Genomic DNA, 21954 nt, shown 5'->3' on the forward strand with positions numbered 1-21954 from the left:
GAGATCTGTTTTAAATTCCAATTATACTCCATAATCATAAACTCTCATCCTTCAAACTGACAGCAAGAAGAATAACCAAAGCAGTTGAAGAACATCACCCAATCAATACAACTTAAATTTCATATTGTCGTGAAAAACAAATGATCAAACACAATAATAAACAGAACAAGAGAATAAATCAAATACCAGATTTTCACGATTTGGTTCATGGACCTACTTGCTTCAAGCAATGTAATCCCATTGCATCCTCGCTCAAACACTCACAAAAAAATTGGCAAAAGGACAGTATAAGTGCCATAACTTGTGTACGGAGATCACTTTGGTGCCATAACTTTTTTTCGGATCACTTTGGTGCCAAGTCGGAGGAAAAACGATCACTTAAGTGTCATAAGTTTTTTTTGGATCACTTCAGTGCTAAAATTTTTGAAAAATGATCACTTAAGTGCTAAAATTTTTTAAAAACGATCATTTAAGTGCTAAAAATTTTGAAAAACGATCACTTAAGTGCCAATCTCCGGCAAGCCACGTCAGCTTCAGAAATTAATAAAAAAAAATGCCACGTCGGATTTCCGTCGAAAAATTGTGTACGGCACCGGAGTTGGCACTTAAGTGATCGTTTTTCAAAAATTTTAGCACTAAAGTGATCCAAAAAAAACTTATGGCACCAAAGTGAGCGCCGTATACAAGTTATGGCACTTGTAGTGTTCTTTTGCCCAAAAAAATTGCAAATTTTACCACAAATTTATTTGCTTCAAAACACTTGCAAGTTCTTTAGACCGTAATTCAAGAGCACGCTGCACAATTGGTCCAAAATAAAAGAAATCTCTTTCAGGAAACTGACTCAGATTTGAAACCCGTCAATCTAACTTCCGGGATTTCGTGGACGTGGTGCCAATAGGCACCAGTCAGTTTTGAGCATCGCTCCTTGAGAATCCCACATCGTTCAATCAAGAGTTGTGCTAGGGAGGGAGGGAGGCCATCCTGGGGCAAGTCCCTCAGCTTCGGACATCGTTGGATCTCTAAGGTCCGGAGAGAGGGCGGGAGACTGCTGGACAGTCTTTCCGTGTTCTGCATATCACATATACGGAGATGGATCAAAGAGGAAGGGAGCGGAAGCAGAAGATCCTCCACCTCTCCCACTCCTCCAGCGCTGCCGTCAATCGACAAATATTGAAGGGAGGTGAGTGGGGTAAGCCACTCACTCACCGGTTGCTTCATATTCTTGCATCCCCTTACCTCAAGTCTCTGTAGCTGGGGCGGCAGTCCTCCATGGGGGAAACACGTTATACTCTCACAATCTAAAATTTCCAAATGACGGAGATATATAAGTCGATGCAACTGATTAGGCAACGATTTTATCTTCGGACACCCATAAAGACAAAAGCTCGAGATGCCGAGAGGAAGAGGAGGGAAGCATTCTAGCTCCAAAGTAGGACATTGGGCCAATAACAAGAATGTGAGATGGGACAGTGTGTGCAGGCATTGGGGTAAGCTTCTCAGATCCTCGCAATTCTGAATGATAATCTCTTCAAGCGACTGAAGACTGTCTAGATTTATCTCCGCAAGCGACTCCACTCCCTTACAGTTCCAAATTTTGAGTGTCTTGAGAGTCGCAGGTAAATATCTACCATCACTAAATGGAGAGGCCGGTAGAGAATCGCATAAGTAGATTCTTAATTCTTGCAGACATGATGTCATGTCACTGTGGTTATTGCTGGTGCTGCTTGGTTCATCCAGATCAATACTTAATCCTATGGGTAAAGATTGCAACATCTCGCAGTCTCTGATAGTTAATGATACTACTGATGTTGGTATACCTCTTTTGGGGAATGACATGAGTTTTGGACAGCTAGAGATAGTTAAGCCTCTAAGAGAGGCAAGGGCGTGCATCTTGCTTGGAAGCTTATCTAAATTGAAGCAATTTCTCAAGTCGATAGTCTCGAGGTTGCCGGGCAGGTCTATATCTCCTTCTTGAGCCACAAAAAGTTTGAATTCGGGACAACTTTTGACGAGTAAGCTCTTCAGAGAAGTGAGATTTTGAATTACATCTTTGTCTTGCCACAAGTATTTTAACTTTTCACAACTTTTCATCTCCAACTTCTCCAGCTTGATAAAGAAACTTGCAAACCCATAATTTAAGCAAGTTAGCTCAGCAACATCTTGTATGATAAGAGTGGTTAGAGAGGTTAGATTTACCAAACTATTCAGTACCCTCTCATTACAACCTCCAATGTTCAATTCATTGAGAGATGGAAGGCTAATGCTAGGGGGCGAGGCATTCATACTTGGACATGAGTTGATTTCGAGCTTCACGAGGGAGCTTAGTTGACCAGGTAATCTTCCAATCAACAAAGGACAATCCCGAACAACGAGATGCTTAAGACGAGGGAAAACAACTCCTACTTCTTTAGTGCCGACGCAATGAGACCAGTCCTCCCATAATGGCATGTCCTTGAATTCCAAAGTTATTAAGGACAGAAAGGGACTTTTTGTTCCATAAAATTCAGACCCTATCGTGCATATTGCATTTAGACCTTCAATGTATAGTTCTTTCAACGAAGATAGTTGCCCAAGTGATGGTAATGCTTTGGCCCTACGGCACCCGTGTAAACATAAATGCACTATGTTAAAATGTGAGGGGCTTCCTAGCCATGACGGAAATTCTAGGCCACCATAGTAGGATATCGCAAGATTTTCAAGGTTTCGATGAGGGCGAAGAAAGTCAATGACCCCTGCTTCAAGCTCTTCATTTCGAAAATTTTCAAAATCTTCATCCCATCTCATTGTCAACTGGCGTAGCCCCTCCTTTGTGCATAAATTGGCATCCTTGGCATCCCCAGCTTCTGGAACCTTATGCAAATCAGAGATGCACAATTCCCCTTTAAGGTTCTTCAGGTTTTTTAACTCCTTCAACCTCAACCTATTTTCCGTTCCCACTGCAAACATGGACAACATCTCAAGACCCACTAAATTACCTATATATAGCGACATCACTCTTAGGCTCCAAGTGTCGGTAATGTCGAGAAATATTAGATTGATTAGTTTCTCCATATCTTCAGGTAATTTGATAAGGCTGTGACAGCCCTGCAAAATCAAAGCCTCTAGATTGTACAATGCAACAATTGACTTTGGAAGTGTTTCAATATCAGTATACGACAGATTAAGATACCTTAGGTGCCTTAGTTTACCAATGCAATCCGGTACCTCACTGATGCCATAGTGACTTAATGAAAGCACCCTCAAGTACTTCAATCCCGACAACAAATCGCATAGCACAGTCTGGGACAAAAAGGATCTATAATAATGCCTAGATTGCTTCACTAAAGATATGAAACTCCTAATTCCCTTCATTCCATGATATATCTTGAATCTTTCTGGCAAAATGTGATTGCTGGAAATGAATGAGGCATGGCGAGCTAAAGATGCATTGTTTTGATCACCCTCGAACTCAAACTCCCCTAGGCTAAAGCAGGTTGCACCTGCAACTAGCTTTGCCAAGTCATTCACAAGATCATGCATCAAGAATCGTGATCCATCGCCACTCGACTTATGAAAAAACGATCTAGCTACTAGCTCGTTGAAATAATTCAAACCTGTATTCCAACAGTTCTTTCCTTTTTTTCCCTTCACCAAGCCCTCTGCAATCCACCAGCGAATCAACTCGTCCCGTTCAATTTCATAGTCCTTAGGAAATATAGCACAGTAAGCAAAACATCTCCTCAAATTGGAAGGGAGATGGAGATAACTGAGTTTCAAAGCCGGAAGGATCTCATTTCTTTCATCTGGTAGGTCCCAAATTTTGCTATTCAACGTAGCTTCCCATTTGTGGGAATAGACTTCAGTGCGTAGCAGCCCGGCCAATGTCTTCACAGCTAATGGCAACCCTTTGCATTTTTCCATTATTTTTCGACCTAATACTTCAAGATCAGGATGATGATCAAAATTTTTGACTCCTAGAGCATGAAATGCAAACAAAGTCATACAAGCATCTAGTGATAACTCTTTGAGAGTTTTCGCTGGAGCACCGGCTATTGAAGCAACATGGAGGTTACGAGTCGTGAGGATGATCTTGCTTCCCTTCGCTCCCGATTGAAAAGGCTTCAAGAGGATAGTCCAGTTTCCATATTTCTCGTTCCAAACATCATCCAACACGACAAGAAACTTCTTCCCTGAAAGGTTTTCCTTGAGCTTATCTTGAAGCCAATTCAGGTCCTTACCTTCACAAGACAAATGGACATGGGTTGTCTCTAGGATACTCTTTGTAATAGCAAGCACGTCAAAATCATCGGAAACACAAGCCCATGCTTTCACATCGAAATGTCCAGTGACCCTAGCATCATTGTAGATTTGCTGAGCCAGAGCCGTCTTCCCAACACCCGCCATCCCTACGATGGGAATCACTTTTAGATCCGCATCTTCTCCGGTCAATAATTTGAGAATCTCCATTTTTTCAATCTCCCTACTAACGAAACAAGGCTCGGGTAAATACGTAGTGGGAAGTGGCTTATCTAGTTGGCTGTATGCCGATCGCTTCCCGTTATTCTCTCTCAAGCTTAGACTATCTTTCCGGATTATGAGCTCCTGTAATCTGCCATCCATCTCTTCTACCTTGGATCTTATTTTGTGGTTGAACATAAATGCTCTCGGGCTTATTCTGAAGCAACAATGGGGAAGAAGGAATCGCACCTTGCTAGTGTCGGATTCTACCTTGGACTTGTTTTCCACGGATTCTGTGGCGAACTCATCGAGCAAGTCTTCGATCTCGTAGGCCAAGTTCCTGAGATCTTCGAGCCACAACTTCACCCCGAGATCGCCGGTGAGTTGCCTGTCCTCTGCATCATCAAGCACCTGATTGATACTGATCAGCAACTTCTCCCATTTCTTCAGCACCTTATCGATCCCCTCACGCCACGCAAAGTTGAGCAGCTCACGAGAGGCCAACCTCTCGAACAGCACCTGAAGAAAGGCGCCAAGAAAGAGCTCTGCGATGGGCATGGCTTGGTTCGGCAGCAGCAGAGGATTAAACAAGAGATCCCTGATGGTTGAAACAAAGTGTGCTGAGGAGAGGAAGCAAAAGTTCGTGCTTCCAGGACAAAAGCATCAAATGATGATGTAATACAAAGACTTTAAGCAACAATGATTATATTCATAGTGAAGCTTCTTCGTTTTGCTTGGTCCGCTGGGTCAAATAAAAGTGCTTATAGTTCGATCCCAGGAAGAGAGGAGCCACCTAACTTCCACATGCCATACAGCCATTCAAAGGAGGTAGAGTTTAATATTTGATTATTCATACCCTGTTATTATAATGTCTGAAAATGGATTTATTAGCTGTAATGAAATAGTCAGATCCCTATATTGCAGTTTTTGCTGAAATAAGTATCATAAAAAAATGACCGGTGTGGGGTAGTACACTCTTAAGATGGCCACCGAGGAGGTGGACTAATCGGAATATGTGAAAGCTGGTTGAGACACCATTTAGCTGCTAAATCCAAAAGAAACATATCATAGATAGTTCATTGGTCTCAAATGCATGCCTTTTAGGGTCAAGTGAATGCTCTTTGTGGCCGGCAGAGAAACGCGCCCTTGATAAGGAGCATGCCCCACTTAAGCGGGTCGATATCAATGGGGCTCTTGTGATAAATTTGATATTCTATCGACATGATTGTGGATCCATTTAGCGTTTTGAAATAGATATGAGATTTTTTCGTTGTTTTACCTGTTGTTTAGAGACCAGTATGGAGTTCCAAAAATCCCAGCTCGGAGGGTTTAACCCTTTTGTCCCCGAGGCCATCCTTCTCGCCGGCAACCTTGGAAAAGGACCTGGAAGTGATTGCGGAGTTAGCCATTGATGCTCTGCTCTGCCCTCTCGCACCTTGTCACCTGCGTGAGCCTCCGACTCATCTAAGACCTTGAAACCTGAGATGATTGTCATCGTTCCGCAGTATAAAGAAACAACAAAAATAACAGCACAATTCGCGTGATATAAACTGGAATTATAATTCGAGGGTTGATAAAACACACCGGTAATACAGCTTCACTCCTGAGAGAAAGAGAGAGAGAGCTTCTCCGGCTTGACCACTCCGTTCATGGAGCCAGAATCTGGTATTCCGACTACTCGCAATCTGTCTCAGGTTTCTCATCACGTCGATTAGCCATTCAGTTTGGCTGACTTCGAAAGGTCACGCTGTGGCGGATGTTGTATTGTGGTGCTCCGATCTCGGAGGATTAAACAAGAGTGCCCAGATGGTTTGAGACAACAATCCCTGTAATTTGATTGGTCCAATGTTGAATTATTGCACCGCCCTACTATAAATAGAACTGAATTTGAACCATTGGAGAAGATTGGCCTCACATGGATCTCACCACGTCTGACAACTCGAATTCAATTTAATATGTATCCTACAAGATTACATAGAGCAATTGGATCTCATAAAAATTGGACCCGAAACGAAGAAGGTTGAAGTTGATATCTGTCTGCCATCACAACCATAGAAATGACATAGAGCAAAACATGCAACTCTCCAAACCAAAAGGCAACAATAAGCACGACCTTAAACAAGCCCACTCCAGCTGGATAGTTTTCACAAAGTTCCATTCGAAGCCAGACATAACCTACCATGCTTATCAGTGCCAATCTCATTTCTATGACCAAGACGACTCTTGAAATTACGCTTAACAGAGAACTCGATGATTTTGATTGTATTAAACATCGAGAATTAGATGACGGTGAGATTCAATGCTTAGATTACAAAACAAGCAGAGAGATCTAGTGCTCACAACAAACCTACTGTTTATCCTCTCAAAAGTGGGGAGTTATCACTTATTACTAGCCAAAAAGTAAAGCTAGATCTTGGCACATTGGGGGAGAACCACACAAGTTTGTGCCAGTCAACATTAGCATTCTTGTTTCTGACAATTTCCCAAGCAACAAAAGAGTTAAGGCAACCATTTGAAGAAGGTGTGCATACAACTTTGTCTGCAGCTGAGGAACAAGGAAAAAACACACCACACACTACAGCTTGGATGCAAACCAGCTCTTCAGACCTACCAGCTGGCTACTTATAGTTACAGTCACAAATTACAGCAGATACTTTGACCTGCAGAGGAAGAGAAGAGTCGTCTCCTCAAGAATGATTCCGGCAAGATCCCAGCATGGTGCATCAACTCATAAGAACCCTCTCTATGTATATTTTATCAATTTATCATCAATTAAGGATAAAGAAAGATAGTCTTGAGTTTTAACTTGTAATTGGAATAATTATACTTGCATTATAAAAATATAGCAATTTTTTTAAAAAAAAGCGTTAAATTTCTAAACATGCTGATACTTTTCAAAGTCTTCTCTCCTAATTTATCTATCATACATCCATTTTTAACTAAGTTTTAATTATATAAACTTTCATGTTGCCTTTTGTATGTTTGGATTTAAGAATTTTCCATTTTTTGTATGTTTAACTTACGAAAAGTTTTCTTTTGCATTGATTTCCAACACCTACACAAAACATAACAGTATCCTCGAGATCATAAGTGTCAACTGTTATATGCTAAAACAGATAAAAATAACACGTAAAAGTACTGATATATGACAATTGAGAGAATGTAAAATTCTGTGCTCCCCACATGGCACTTCGCTTTGCCTCTATGCATGCCACATGGCGAGACATTTGAAACAATTTTGCCCTATGCCTCACATTCCTTCAATAGATATTTCTTCATTGATTTGTAATCCCTAAACTCCATCCTTATTAGAGAATATGTTACCAGATAAAGAAATCCATGTATTCTAAAACGAAAATAGAATCAAATTTGGAAAGAAATGATACGATAGTGAATATTTAGGGCGCGAATGATAACTATTTTGTTTCAGAAATCAATTTTTGACCAGAAATAGATTTTTATATTTTTATTCCATGGACGAGTTTCTGAGGCAAAATATGCATTTGACAACGACACAAAATTTCTATTTTTGAAGTAGAAATTTGTTTGATAACAACACAAAATTTTCCCCTCCTGAGCGGTCGGCGAGCGATAGGCGGCGGGAGGCGGGTGGCGATGAGAGGTGGTCGGCATTGGGCGGCGGAGGAGGACGGCAGCCGGCAGCGAAGGACAACAACGAGAGGCAGCAAGCAGTGGAGGACAGTGATGGGAGGTGGCCGGTGGCAGAGGATGGCGATGGGAGGCGGCCGGCGGGTGGGAAGCGGCGGGAGGTGAGCGATGTTGGGCGGCAGCGGGAGGTGAGTGATGTTGGGCGGCGACAGGAGGCGGGTGGCGGCAGCGAGAGGTGGTCGGGGTTGGGTGGCGACAAAGGACTACCAGAGGTGACCAGCGGCGGTCGACGATGGGAGGCGACCGGCATTGGGCAGCAGAGGAAGGTCGACGGTAGGAGATGACAACGGGAGGAGGCCAGTGGTGGAGGATGACAGTGGACGGCGATGAACGACGGCCGACAAGTGACGGAGAACAATGGTCGACGGCGGTGGGAGGCGACCGGCGACGAGGGTGGAGTAGCGGGTGGGCGGCTAGTTAGTAGTGAGGGCAAGTGATGAGAAGAGTTTTTATTTCTTATGTGTGTTCTAAAAATAAAAAAATTAAATAAAATTAAATAAAATTACATTATGAAACGGATTTCTATTCCAAATTTGTCGTTAGGAACAGAAAAATAGAAAAACAAACAAACACGATAGTTACTACGGGGGTCTTACTCAAAGGAAAGTACACTTCAGTTGATCTCGACCAAACCGAGAGCGAGAGCGAGAGAGAGAGAGCGAGAGGAGAGATCCACAAGGAAATGATGCGATACAGAGAGGTGGGTCAGCTTCTGTCTCCTTCTCCATCTCTGCACCCTCTATATTCCCTTTTCTTTCCTGGGCCAATCTGCACCCACTGATCGGAAGCACACCCATCTGCAGTTTCCTTGCATTTCTTGATTCAAAGACTCGATCTTTGAGCCTGCATTTGTCATGTTTCAGGAAAAAGAAGCCAAGAAGGAAGCGTTTAGGAAGTACTTGGAATCGAGCGGAGTCGTCGATTCGCTCACCAAAGGTTTCGAGCCTTTTCTTTGAATCCCTTTTTTCGCTACTCGGAGTTTTAAAGGAAAATTTGATCCTTCGATGTGTTCGATTAATGTTGTGTTGCAATGTGTGAAACAATGATGCAGTTTTGGTTTCCTTGTACGAGCAAAACGACAAGCCCTCTTCTGCAATTGAGTAAGTTTTTCTTTTTGGTAATTTTCAGTTTGTTTTTGGGTGCTTGTGTTGATCCTCAGTTCTTTACTCTGTTGGTATTTCAGCATTTGCATAAATCATTTGAAGGTCCATTATATGGAGGAAAGTTATGAATCACCCTTTGCAAATATGGAAGTTCGCTTCGTTTGGTTCCTGAATATAGGAATCCTAGTCGTGTATCAGTCCTTTATCGCACGCCTTGCGTATTGATGATTACGTCTCTGCTAAATGATAGCCAACTAGATGAATGTACTATTGTCTGTGAGTCGATCGGGGAAGGATCGAATGTTTCATGGAGTTTCTTTGCTTACGGCATGTTTATTGATGATGACTGCAACAGGTTCATCCAGGAAAAGTTGGGGGGTCCGACTGTGTCCGAGTACGAGAAGTTACAAGCTGAATTGTCAGATCTCCGGATGAAGTACAATGAGCTTTTGGCTGCTCACCAAGAAACTTGCAAGAAGGTGAAACCTGCAATCGAAACAACTATCTTTGTTATGTATTAAGAATTTAAGACTAATTAGCTTATGAATTTTCTTTCTGGAGGCAAATTACGGTGCCGTTAGCTCAAGCATAGTTGATCTGCTTTTGTTCATTGAGGATCTCATGATATAGATTGCATTTGGGAGCTACTTTATTGAAAGCGTTGCTCTCAGTAAATGAGTGACTAATTTTGGGAATTAATTAATCTGGCAGTCCTCCGCTCTTGGCCAAATTGCAGAGAAATCCCGTATGTTTTGACAAATTATTGTGAAACCCCTATCAGAAACTGTTTGATCCACTTAACTAGTAAACTATGGAGGTGGCTTTAGTATCCATTTTCTAACCCATTTAAGGTTGAATTGGTGATGCAGATCAATCATCCATCGGTTTCTTTTAGTTTCTTTTTTTATTTGTTTTACTTGGACAAAAAAAATATGCTCTCCTCTCTAGTGTAGATTTGAACTAGTCAATCCAAATGCTTCCAACAGAAGATGTTGAGATGACTACTCAAAATGCAAGTGTTGTCATTGCAATTTGGCAATAACTTGAGGGAAGTCAAGGTAATTTGTCCTTTGATTTTGAGAATTTCATATTCCATTATCCGGGTTCCAGGGACTTCTGGAGCTGGGATCTTAGTAAGACATAAGACATTGTTGTGGGTTTCGTAACTGACATGAGAATCTATGGAGAAGAAGGAAAATGAGTTTATGATCCTGAGAATTTTAAGAACTAATGGAGACTAGAGTCTGTGAAATTGTAAGGGAGATATCTGGACAAAGTGAGGAAAACTTGAAATTTCATGCACCTTTTCTTACTGGGTTATAGAGTCAGTTTGCCTTTGGTCATCTATTGGCGAGTTGGCAATAAGTCCTCCAATATGTGGATTCCAGTGCTTATTTTCAACCAGAGAAGCAAGATTTTAAAGGCCATTGCTGCTGTGAATGAATCTGAATCTCAGTTCTATGCACTATGCGGCTCAGGTTCTGGTTGCTAAGTAACATAAATACGTGCACAGACTTATCCTTGATCTTCACTTTGATAAGTTTTACTAGGAAGATGATTGGGGGTTTCTCTTGCCTCTGTCACGAGATGATTGTTAGTGCTTTCATTGGGGAGAATTCAAAAAATGACAATTAATTTAGTTGGCTTAGATTGCTGCTGTGTCTGTGCATGATAAATACGATAGAGTGCGACAGAAACCAAAGATAGCTACCTCCATTTATTGAACAATAGGCCAAGGGGAATGAGGAAAATATCTTTTCGCTATCGATATTTTATTTTTTGTTAGCAGCACATGGAGAAATTTCATCCGACGATCTGATTGTAGACATTTAATCCACAATCGATAAGTGAGAAAACCGAGGTTCTGTGCCACTTGTTTCCTTTTTCAGTGGTATGTAAGAAAGTACTAGTTGATCTGTCATCACAGATTGTGTTATACTGCTAATGGTGATGCCTTTGTGGTGTGACATTACTTAAAATTGTTGGTCTCCCTTCATGCACTTTGTTTTGTCATGTTTATCTGTTTTGTTATGAATACAGTTTGATGGTTTTACTTAATGTTCTTGCAGTTTGACGAACTAAAGAATCCACATAACACAGCTCCCACCAAGGAAACCAGTGATGGCGAGGGTTCAAATGACTGGTCATGTGATTAGACTGAGTTTCATTGAGGCATCGTCCGCGGTAAAAAGACAAGCAACAGAAATGAAGCCGCAAATGCATCACTTCATTGTCTATGTGAGCATTATAATCTCCATCTATACATTTGTTCATTTGTGAAAATCACGTCTTCATTTGTGCAAAGCACGTCCTCTCTCAGAATTCGGATGTTTCGCTGCCTATCTGAGTGCATTCTTCATTTCTTGTCTATGACACCACAATCACTCACGCAGTCTGTTTCTGTCTATAATTATACTGCTTGGATGAGCTTGACCGTTTTGGAGGTTTAGAATATATTAAGATTCTTACGAGCATGGTTCCTGTTGCCGTTGATTGTCATTTCTGCATTCGAACATTCAGGAGAACAGAACAGAGAAAGAATGAGCTTCTACTCATTCTGTTTCGTCTGTATCTTCATAAGGATAGCATATCGTAAATGAGAACCAAAATACATTGAGCCAATCGAGGCTTCAAACCAACCTTTGTCGGTCGGAACTGCAACCATATAAACAGTTCGAGTCCTTACATTGCTAAGAAAAGATAAGTGATACATCAAAATTTCCAATTCTCATAGACTCTCGACAACCTGCAAGTCGATGGATTGTGTGCGTCCAGGTGGATGGGTGAGCGCACGTGTGAAGAACGAGAGAGAGAGATAGAAAGAGGCAGCTTTTAGCTTTTGGGGTTACAGCCTAGTATAGCAATAGTCAAAACGGCACAGAGTCGCTAACGAGGACATCTCCATGCTTCTGTTTCTTGCATACTTATGATGATCAATGTCGCTGAAAAGTGCGCGGAAAGAACACCGCGAGCAGAGAAATCAGGATAGCCACGGTCGAGATCAAAGCCTGCACATCCATGAAGAATCAATCGCATTTCCGAGAAGCATCATGTGCTGTAGCAGCAAACTTAAAACGAGAACAAAATGCAGAACTTTGGGTTTTGCTTCCTTACTGCAATTGCAGATGCCGCAAGTCCAGCTCTTTCCCTCGGGTCTTTGAGATGGTAATTGCCAAAGTACAGAACCGTAGCATAGTACCAGAATGGAGGAAACACAAACCCCAGGAGAAACCTGTCACAGATAAGAATACCTGTTCATATAATAATTTCAGCAACTTTTTTCAATGATTTATAAAGTTGTATCATAAGTTTTTTCAAATACAATTAAGGTGAGCACGTGAAGGCAATGTGTAAAGGTCAAGTTGTATTCTCATACAATGCATCATAGTCGTCTTGTATCGTATCGTGAAAGCTGAAGTAGATTATGAAAAGTAAAGAGTAGGTAAAGGTGAGAGTAGCACTTCATTGCTACTCTTCCGCATGTGTAATCAATTATCTATCATCCTACCAATTTTTATATATCAAGATGTTCCTCCTCCTATTTGGATCTTATGACTTAATAAGTAGGGGTGTGCACAAGAACCGAACCGACTTAGAAACCGAGCCAGACCGGATCGAAAGAGCCAATTCCCTGTTCTAGGTGCGGAACCGAACTGCCCAAACCGATATTTTCTTTAAAATTTATTGTTCTTTAAGAAAAGGAAATTGCAAAAACCCTAAACCAAACTGATCCAACCCGGGAACCGGATCAGGACCAACCGGTCCGATTCCCGATTCTAATGGTGGAATCCAACCCAGGAACTAGTTACCCCTACTTAAATGTGACAGCAAGATAGTTCTAGTCATACTCGAAGTATGCCAGATCAATTGATTGGCTTAAGCCGACCTGTCTAAGCCTTAAACTTCTTGCTCAGGCTCACCCATGATTAAAAAATAATGAATTCTAGATATCGAGCCGACCAAGCCTAAGGCACGCCTGGGGCAGACCAAGCCTAAGAAGGGAATTGCTTCCTCAGCCCCATCCGTTTTGCCCTTCGGGCCCAATGGGGTGTGAGGAGAAGGCACGGTGGACTGCAGATCCCATAATCACGTCTAGTTCGGAGACCACTAGTCCCAAGACCTATTGTTTACGGTCTTGCCAATGTTCGGTAAATGGGCGCCGCAAAAAATTGGCCGACATAGAATCCTACGAACTTACGAGAACCACCCGACGCCGCAACCGCAGCACGGGAGAGGTCTGTCGAAGGGCCGCTGGGAGAATCCCTTGGACGCCGGTTCCAGCAGGGAGAAATCCCCATCATCCGTGAGAATCTGCACCCTCTTTTCATTTCCACGGCCATGCTGCTCATCTGCAGAATGATAAAAAAAGAGAGAGAGAACAGAATCAAAGGATAGTGTCCACACAGATCATGAAAAGCGACATCCATAAAAACACAAAAAAGTGACAAAAAAGTTGCGCTGTAACCGATGCATGAATTGCATCTCTGACCTTGTCCCATCAGCGTGGCCTTGTCGCTCTGCCTGTCCAGGCGATCTTCCATGGCGAACAACAAAATTCCCCTGAAACAACACATCGTGGACTATGAAGTCAGAACAGAACATCATCAAAACAGAGAGAGAGAACAGAGAGAACAGAGAGGCTACCGGAGTGCAGAGACATAGGGGAAGACAAGTGGGGTCGTGGGGGCGTTTTGAAATCCGAGGATTTCCCTCTACATAACCGAAACAACTGTCGCTCGGCGGCAACGCCCAATCGGATCGATCCAGGTGTCACCACTCGCCAGCGGGATCTAGGAAATTCCGAAAAGTTTCGAACGAAGAGGACAGGGGTGGCCAATCAAATGCGACCCTTCAGTTTTCTTCCTTCATTTTCTATTCGTTTGCGGTTTCCGAAGGTCATGTTGCACGTTCCTTGTTTCATACGAGTTTCCTGGGGAACTCTTTTGCACTTTGGGTACTTGTGGTTTTAGGAGAGTTCGCTTTTGGTCCGTCTGCTTTGTTCCTATTACGATTCTAGTCCTCGAAACGTGCCACAACCACGATTTGAGCTCTTATAATTCGCGTTTCGTGATGGAAATTGTTGGTTAGTGCCGACTGGTAACATAGAAGGTCACATGTGTGAGATAATTTCATGGATATTCTACGTTGGGTTCTGCAATTTTTTAAGGATTTTCCACTTTGGTCGGCAGACGAATAAGGATGTTGAGATTTTTGTGTGTACGACCAAATTATTTGTGAAGCAACCTTTCGTCACACCCGATAGTTAGAACTGGACAACTAGATAGAAGGCATTCCCTCAAAACTGAACATAGTCGATACCCATTTAGATGCTCGGATACACAAAATCTATAAGGCTATATTTGGTAGTTTGGATAAAAGTCCGCATAGTATAACTTTTATCTTATCTAGTGTTTGACGAATTACAAATTCTAGATATAGTCTGGATAAAAAAAATCTCAATTAGGAGATGTGATAGACTCAGATAGGATATATAATATCTAGGAAAATGTTTAAAAAAGTAAAAATTTCGAAGCTTTAGAACTCAGGGCCACGGTGTCGCTCTCTTTCCTTGATCACTCTCCTCTTCTACTTCGACATGCTCTTGCTCTATTCCATTTCGAAGTTTCAGAGTATGTGAGAGACTTTGATCTTGCTCCGTCAACTCTTCACTTGGAGGTGCTAGATCTCCTCTTCTTAATTGACCTATCTACCGGAATCACCTCAGATCGCTGCTTCCAGCCGTTACGCATAGCCCCGGCCTCATCTTCGATCGATCTCGATCACTAACAAGTTGAGGTGGACCTAAGGGCAAGGATTGAGCACAGATAAGTCGAAATGTAAGGTTCGTGCTCGATCTAAGCCCCAGATCTAGGGCTTGTCTCTCGCCACCTTGCCCTCTTGACGGCGGCAACAACAAGGCCGAGTGGATGGATGAGGGCACAATGCAGAAGGACGATGTAAAGAAAGAGGTGTGCGGGACCGGGCATGGCCATGACACAAATATGGGCCGAAGCAGCGGAGGTGGTTGTGCCGGACCTAGGTAGTGAGGTCGTGAATCCATGCTCGGAAATCTCTTTCAATGTCCAATCCAATTTTGCCAAGAAAAGTGTCAAAAAAGTCTCAAACCTTTTGCATTGGTGCCAATTTAGTCTTAAACCTTTTTTTGGTGCCAATTCAGTCCTAAATCTTTTGCATTAGTGTCAATTCAGTCCTAAACCTTTTGCATTTGTGCCAATTCAGTCCTAAACCTTTTGCATTTGTGCCAATTCAATTTTTCCGGCTAATAGCTATTCACGTATCGAAGGACTGAATTGATACTAATGCAAAAAGTTTAAGACTAAATTAGCACAAATGCAAAAGGTTTATGACTGAATTGGCATCAATGCAAAATGTTTAGGATTGAATTGGCACCAAGAAAAGGTTTAGGACTCAATTGGCACCAATGCAAAAGGTTTAAGACTGAATTTGCACTAAAAAAAGGTTTAGGACTAAATTGACACTAATGCAAAAGGTTTAGGACTTTTTTTTACACTTTTCCCCAGTTTTGCCGATGGATGCCAAACACTCGTTTGGATAAATTTGATTTGAATCCATGTTTTATCCAAACATTATCAAACATTAGATAGGAAATTTAAAATCTAATCATATCTTTATCCTATCTGGACAACCAAACGCATCCCAACTACGAGTATGCGAAACGGCCCACCCAAACTGGGAACCACCTGGATTAAACCGTTTCGGTCGGTTTGGTCCGGTTCCCGCGTGTGTCATTCCGGTTCCCGATTCCTAAAAGTGGAATCGGTGTTCGGGCGGTCCGGTTCCCGGTTCCAAAGGGAACCGGACCAAATCGGACTGACCGGATCGGACCGGCTACATATATTATTTTTTTGTGATTATGTATAGACGGTATGGGAAATACAATTTCAATTTTAGAACATATGTATAGTCAGCATGGGAAATACAATTCTAATTTCAAAATATATGATATCAAGTAGTGGGAAAAAAAAAAAGTGACCGATTCGGTCCGGTTCCCGGTTCCAAAGCCCCCTAGTCCCAACAGCAATTGGATTCCTTTTCATGCGTTAGCGATCCGACCCGAAAACCCGGCGCCCGATCATCTGACCCGTCGAGTCATTATCCAATTGGAATTATGGCGAACGAACGAAATTAAAAAAAAAAACGTAAAAAACTGGAGAATCGAAACCGTAAATGCCAGCTCAGCCCAAATCCAACGGCCTGAAGCTCACCAATCCGAAACAAAACTCGAGAATACCGATTTCCTCCAGATATTTTTCGCAAAAACAAATTTAAAAAAAAGAAATTTCCTCCAATTCGCACACGCACAGTCTCTCTCTCTCTCTCTCTCGCTCTCGCCTCAATATGGAGGCCAACGACAATCAGCTCGCCTCGTTCTACCACCACCACCAGTCCTCCGCCGCCGCCGCCGCCGCCGCCGCCGCCGCCCAGTCGCCGACCAACGGCCTCCTCCCCCGGGGCCTCCGGCCCCGACGGTGGAGCCGCTGTACCCCCACTCGGCGCCCTCGGCCGCCGCGTCGCCGCCGCTCGGCCCGGCGAAGCGGAAGCGGGGGAGGCCGCGGAAGTACGGGACGCCGGAGCAGGCGCTGGCCGCGAAGAAGGCGGCGGGGTCCTCCTCCTCCTCCTCGTACAAGGAGAGGAAGGAGCGCGGGGGGTTGGTCGGCTCTTCCTCGTCCCCCTCTTCTTCGCCCGGTCCGTACTCCGGCTCTTCGAAGAAGTCGCAGTCGCTTGCTCTCGGTACGTTCGATCCTGCTGCATTTCCCGTGGACAATTCTGTCGCGAATTCGTCGAATTTGCGATCGTTGCTTGATTCGGTCCGCGAAATTCCGCTCTCTGGCACGCTCACGCGCACGACCTTCGTTGTGGCGATTTTGTGTGAAGTTCTTAGGTTTATCAGCTCATGTTCTGGTAGAATTATTCGTCAATGGAGTGCATACTGCATACTATTTTCGCCTCGACTTTGTTTCTGCATTGTGGAATTGTAGCTCTTTTGTTCGTTGTATCTTTCCATAAATTTCTCTCGGAAGGGGACTCGGTGGCTTAATGTACCTGTAGAGAAAGTTCACAGAAGAGCTGCAAAACTGAAACTTTTACACTCAGCTTAAACATCGAGATCATCTATGGCTGTCTATCATATGTTTTCGGGCACTATTTTAGTTTTGTATAGCTATATGTTTAGCCAAGTAGGTCGGGTTTCCTAATGAGGAAGTTCACTGATCAATGATGGTTCAGGATTGTGTGCATATGAGATTGTCAAGCAATTATCATCAGTTTTTCGACATTTCAAAAGCGAGATATTGTAATGATTTTGAGGTTTTGTTTTGGCCCAGTAGTAGTGAGCAGGGCTTTTATAGATAGTCCTGTAGAAGAATAATCGACAAATCATGTAAATTACTTCTGCAGGAGTTGAGGTATTTTTTTGTGCCTCTTTAACAAAATAATGTTCGCATCCACAATTTCTCTCTTTTCTGTGGAATATCTTTCACTTTTTTTCCAAGAAAATTAGAATGCACCTTGTTCAACTCAACGCACAATCAATAAAATTTCAGTATCTTTTCCATTACAGTATATCTTCTTCTTTTTTTCTTTAGAGCCACAAGATTTTTAAGTTATTTTTATATATTTTGGTATCCGGCACTTGTCATAATTTACAATATCATGCTGCTGCTTTAATATCCTCTTTCTTAATGCAGGAGGAAATACTGGACAAGGGTTTATTCCGCATGTTATCACTGTAGCCGCTGGCGAAGTATAGATTCTCTAAAATCTGAATCTTTTTTTTTTGTCATCTTTTATGCATCTGGACTCTGCAAAAATGTCCCTACATTGTTCGGAGCACTTATAGGTTCTTGCATTGAAATCCTACCTTTTCTATATAAATTGAGGACATCAATTTTTGTGTCTCTAGTTTGATTCCTTGCATGAGTGTGTTTTCTGGAGTATATGTAAGTAATATATCATGATATTCCATATTAAGACACTTTCATTGATGCTTTTCATATGACGATGTCTTGTGTTATGGAGTGTGCTTACATGGAAATCCTATCCCATGTAATTAAGTTCTGAAGAGTGGGGCTCAATAAGGTTCTCTGTCACTGTAGTGTAAATTGAGAAATGATTAGTACATTGAGATGAAGTCTATATTGTTGATTAACTGATGCCTCTTCATACATTGCTCCCACCAACATTCAGTAAGCAAGGGTGCCCATGCGTTAGTTCTGCTGTATATTGGCATTTTCTACCTGGTGCTTTTAAAGATGATGAAAGATTATTTGAGACACGCTGTATACTTTGCTCTTATAAAGTATTGTTCTTACTAGACTGCTGCCTTTTGCTTGGCTGTGAATAGATACTTGTCAATTACTCTGCATATTCTGTTTTCATTCTCTGTTCATGCAAGTGGTAAAACTGGACATTTGGTTAAACAAAATGGATCCTCCTTGGTATGTGTGTGAAGTAATCCAGAAGGTAAGGATCCGTTGTTATTTGATGTTTTGGATGGGCCTCTACATCAAAAATGTTTTTGGGTTCTGGTCTTGTCTAAACCTGCTTTATAAGAAGTCGGAAATGAAATATATGAAATATTTTTACCATCAATAATTAAATTTTTTCGCCACAACTATGAAAGAGAGCAACCATAAAAGAGAGCAATACTCATATTTTTAGCTCATGTACTGCATCTTAGTCTAAATGGAACACTAAGTTGACACCCATCTTTTACTTTTGGGCAGTGGTGTTAAGACAATTCTCAGTATAATCCGTTTCTGAGAAAACAATGTTTGTCTTTGTTGTCTACTGGCCTCATGTAGTGAATCTTATGTATATGTATATCTGGTGGTGATGACTCTTACTTGATGTTTCGGATGGGCTTCTACATTAAAAATGTTTTTGGGTTCTGGTCATGTCTAAACCTGCTTTATAAGAAGTCGGAAATGAAATATATGAAATATTTTTACCATCAATAATTAAATTTTTCGCCGCAACTATGAAAGAGAGCAACCATAAAAGAGAGCACTTCTCATATTTTTAGCTTATGCACTGCATCTTAGTCTAAATGGAACACTAAGTTGACACCCATCTTTTACTTTTGGGCAGTGGTGTTAAGACAATTCTCAGTATAATCCCTTTCTGAGAACACAATGTTTGTCTTTGTTGTCTACTGGCCTGATATGTAATGTATATCTGGTGGTGATGACTCTTAGTTCATCTTTCAGCAAAAACAAATGATAGTCGAAATATCTCTATTCCAAGGGAACTCTTCTTATGCTGAAGTTCAAACAAACATTGCTTTTGGTGGCCATGATTGAGTTTATGATACATAATTGCTGACAAGATGTAAATTACCTTGCTGCAATTGAAACGGGGACAAAATTTTGGGTATCTTCATTTTGTGATGCTACCTTTTGAATTTTCTTGTAAACCTGATTTACTGAATCGAACAAATCATTATTTCATTGTTTTCAACCAAATTTATCTGCTCTATTCTTAGGTGTATATTTTAACCTTTTAAAGTGTAAGATGTTATTCCTGGATGTCATATTCTATCTCTTGATGATGCAGTATGTCTCAGAATCTGACAAGATCTTTTTCATTTGCCTCTGGCTGTCACACTGTCTACCTTGTATATGTGTTTCAGAATAATTATCAAATATTTTACCTTTTGCTTTGCACCCTGTTTAATATCTCGATAAATTTTAATTTTCTTATCCCATGCAATAGGATGTTGCCCAGAAAATTATGCTCTTCATGCAGCAAAGTAAGCGTGAGATCTGTATCCTGTCAGCATCTGGTTCGATATCTAATGCATCTCTTCGCCAACCGGCCACATCAGGGGGCAATATTACGTATGAGGTATAGGCATCTGCTTTTAGTCTAAGTAAGGATAAAGCAATCACTTGCCTTGGTTTTATCATCTAATCTGGTTAATCACATGTATAAACATGACTTCCGTAGGATGTAATTGTGTTTCTTATGCTACCTACTCTTTTCTTAACCTTGGGAAATAAATGACTTTAGGGTGTTTTACTCCCAGTATCATACTATTCTAGCTTCTTTGCATTGGTATCTCAATTGAGATATACAGCATGTCAGAAAATGAGCAAGAAAAGGAAGCAAATGAAGTATTATCTTACGATGAAATTGTCTTATGTTGCTTTGTTGAGGTTAAGTTTATCATAAAGTTATTCATGTCAGAAAGATTTATCGGAACATCAGCATTGTCAGCAATCATAGCTTCCTGCTTTACTGTAGGTTTGTGGTTTTGGAGCTTTGATGAGGACATTTGGGTGTACCAAACTAGCAGGGTTTTCACAGGGGCCTCAGGATGTTTTGTATTTTGCTAGTTCAGCAGATATTGATAGTTAACACCGGCATCTGAGTTTTAGCACTATTTCCAGAGACCAGTCTAGTGATATAAAATACATTAATTTATGCTATTGTTTGATTTGAGAATTATCATTTGGTACTACAAAGGAAATTTGCGGTTGGTCAATAAATAATAAATTGCAACCTTTTTAGCTTCTTGGCTGTATGGTTCATCCAATTAGAGATCGAGGTTCATGAAATGGTGAATGGTCTTATCAATACTATGCAGCAGTGTTAGGAACTCCGCATCTAGAGAATAGTCTCCTTTTCCTAATAAGAGTGAATGTAGGAGGTTCTTGAGTTTTGATGCTGTTCGTACAACAAATCTAGGTCATACCATTCTTAATGTTGATCTTAAAAAGAGATACAGTTGCTTCATGCTTTATTAAATCTTTTGATAAGTTCCTACAATCTTCTGCTTTTAGGGACGGTTTGAGATAATTACACTCTCTGGATCCTATGTGCTTACTGAGCTTGGAGGTAGGACTGGTGGGTTGAGTGTGTGTTTATCCAGTACCGATGGTCAGATCATTGGCGGAGGAGTTGGCGGACCCTTGTTAGCTGCAGGCCCAGTGCAGGTATAGTTATCTGCTTTTTAGCTATTAAAATGTGTAAATGCGACCAGACACCACCTTATTTAATGGCAAATTGGTTGTGCAGGTTATCGTTGGTTCATTTCTGGTTAATGCAAAGAACAACACCATGAAAGGCAATGCTTCTGGTAAGTTGCCATCACCTTTGCGTGGCCCATCACCTTTGAGTGGGTTTCGCTCTGGGGTTGAATCTTCAGTTGCGAGTCATTTCATGGTACAGCCTGGGGCCAATATCTGACAGATTGACAACCTATGGGATTTCCTCGAGAACAACTTAGAACAGTGCACATATCTATTTTCTCTGGATAAGGCGTTGACTTTGGGAGCTTGATGAGCACTATACTGTGTTGGGTATATCTAGGTGATAGGTTCTTTTTGCACGAGGTACTGGAAATGGTAGGCTGTATCTATCCTATCTGGCGTATAATTTCTACTTAATCTGTACAGATCCCAACCCCTCATCACTCTTTACATAGGTGAAGCTGATGCTGCTTTAAGTTTTACACAGTTGAGGTGATTGTACGGCTTCTTTGTGCATATTATCGAAGAATCCTCTTATAGCCTCATGTCCTTGTGCATATTATTGAATTCTCCTCTTATAACCTTGCTTTTAGTGCCTTCTGGTTCTTTTGCATGAGAAAGTTCAACAGCAACGAGTTCTTCGAGCATCTTTTAGGATGTCTTGCTGCTATTTGTATCTGAAAATGGTTGCTTATTATCATCATCGGGACTTATGCGGTCCCTAATTTCAG

The 21954-nt window shown here is 41.6% G+C and overlaps 3 protein-coding genes and 1 pseudogene across 3 annotated transcripts; 2 read left to right on the plus strand and 2 right to left on the minus strand.

The window, feature by feature from the left end:
- Positions 1–720: 720 nt before the first annotated feature.
- On the minus strand, positions 721–5140 carry LOC115680985 (putative disease resistance RPP13-like protein 1). Its single transcript, XM_030604826.2, has one exon. The coding sequence runs from the start codon at positions 4993–4995 to the stop codon at positions 829–831; it is 4167 nt and encodes a 1388-aa protein (XP_030460686.1). The 5' UTR covers positions 4996–5140; the 3' UTR covers positions 721–828.
- A 3567-nt stretch (positions 5141–8707) lies between these two features.
- Positions 8708–11492, plus strand: LOC115680917 (uncharacterized). The gene is made up of 5 exons (XM_030604756.2): positions 8708–8806; positions 8970–9042; positions 9158–9206; positions 9565–9688; positions 11279–11492. Exons 1-5 carry the CDS (start codon positions 8789–8791, stop codon positions 11363–11365), a joined length of 351 nt encoding a protein of 116 aa, XP_030460616.1. The 5' UTR covers positions 8708–8788; the 3' UTR covers positions 11366–11492.
- A 346-nt stretch (positions 11493–11838) lies between these two features.
- Positions 11839–13874, minus strand: LOC115680916 (60S ribosomal protein L18a-like protein). Its single transcript, XM_030604755.2, has 4 exons — positions 13699–13874; positions 13408–13558; positions 12324–12441; positions 11839–12217 (listed from the first exon to the last, which is right to left on the minus strand). Exons 1-4 carry the CDS (start codon positions 13781–13783, stop codon positions 12143–12145), a joined length of 429 nt encoding a protein of 142 aa, XP_030460615.2. The 5' UTR covers positions 13784–13874; the 3' UTR covers positions 11839–12142.
- Positions 13875–16536: 2662 nt separating this feature from the next.
- On the plus strand, positions 16537–21804 carry LOC115665873 (AT-hook motif nuclear-localized protein 14-like; annotated as a pseudogene).
- Positions 21805–21954: the final 150 nt, after the last annotated feature.

The sequence above is a fragment of the Syzygium oleosum genome, unplaced genomic scaffold, assembly GCF_021117445.2.
Source record: "Syzygium oleosum isolate NSW1041296 unplaced genomic scaffold, Sole_v2.1 Sole_v2.03, whole genome shotgun sequence".
Classification (NCBI taxonomy): Eukaryota; Viridiplantae; Streptophyta; class Magnoliopsida; order Myrtales; family Myrtaceae; genus Syzygium; species Syzygium oleosum.

Excerpts from the sequence above, each read along its gene's own strand:
- LOC115680985 (XM_030604826.2), bottom strand. The coding sequence starts at position 4,995 with ATGCCCATCGCAGAGCTCTTTCTTGGCGCCTTTCTTCAGGTGCTGTTC.
- LOC115680917 (XM_030604756.2), top strand. Across the intron at positions 9,207-9,564 it reads AAGCCCTCTTCTGCAATTGA|GTTCATCCAGGAAAAGTTGG; the intron begins GTAAGTTTTTCT and ends TGACTGCAACAG. Across the intron at positions 9,689-11,278 it reads ACCAAGAAACTTGCAAGAAG|TTTGACGAACTAAAGAATCC; the intron begins GTGAAACCTGCA and ends ATGTTCTTGCAG.
- LOC115680916 (XM_030604755.2), bottom strand. The coding sequence starts at position 13,783 with ATGTGTTGTTTCAGGGGAATTTTGTTGTTCGCCATGGAAGATCGCCTG. Across the intron at positions 13,559-13,698 it reads GGCCACGCTGATGGGACAAG|ATGAGCAGCATGGCCGTGGA; the intron begins GTCAGAGATGCA and ends ATCATTCTGCAG. Across the intron at positions 12,218-12,323 it reads TTGCGGCATCTGCAATTGCA|GCTTTGATCTCGACCGTGGC; the intron begins GTAAGGAAGCAA and ends ATGGATGTGCAG.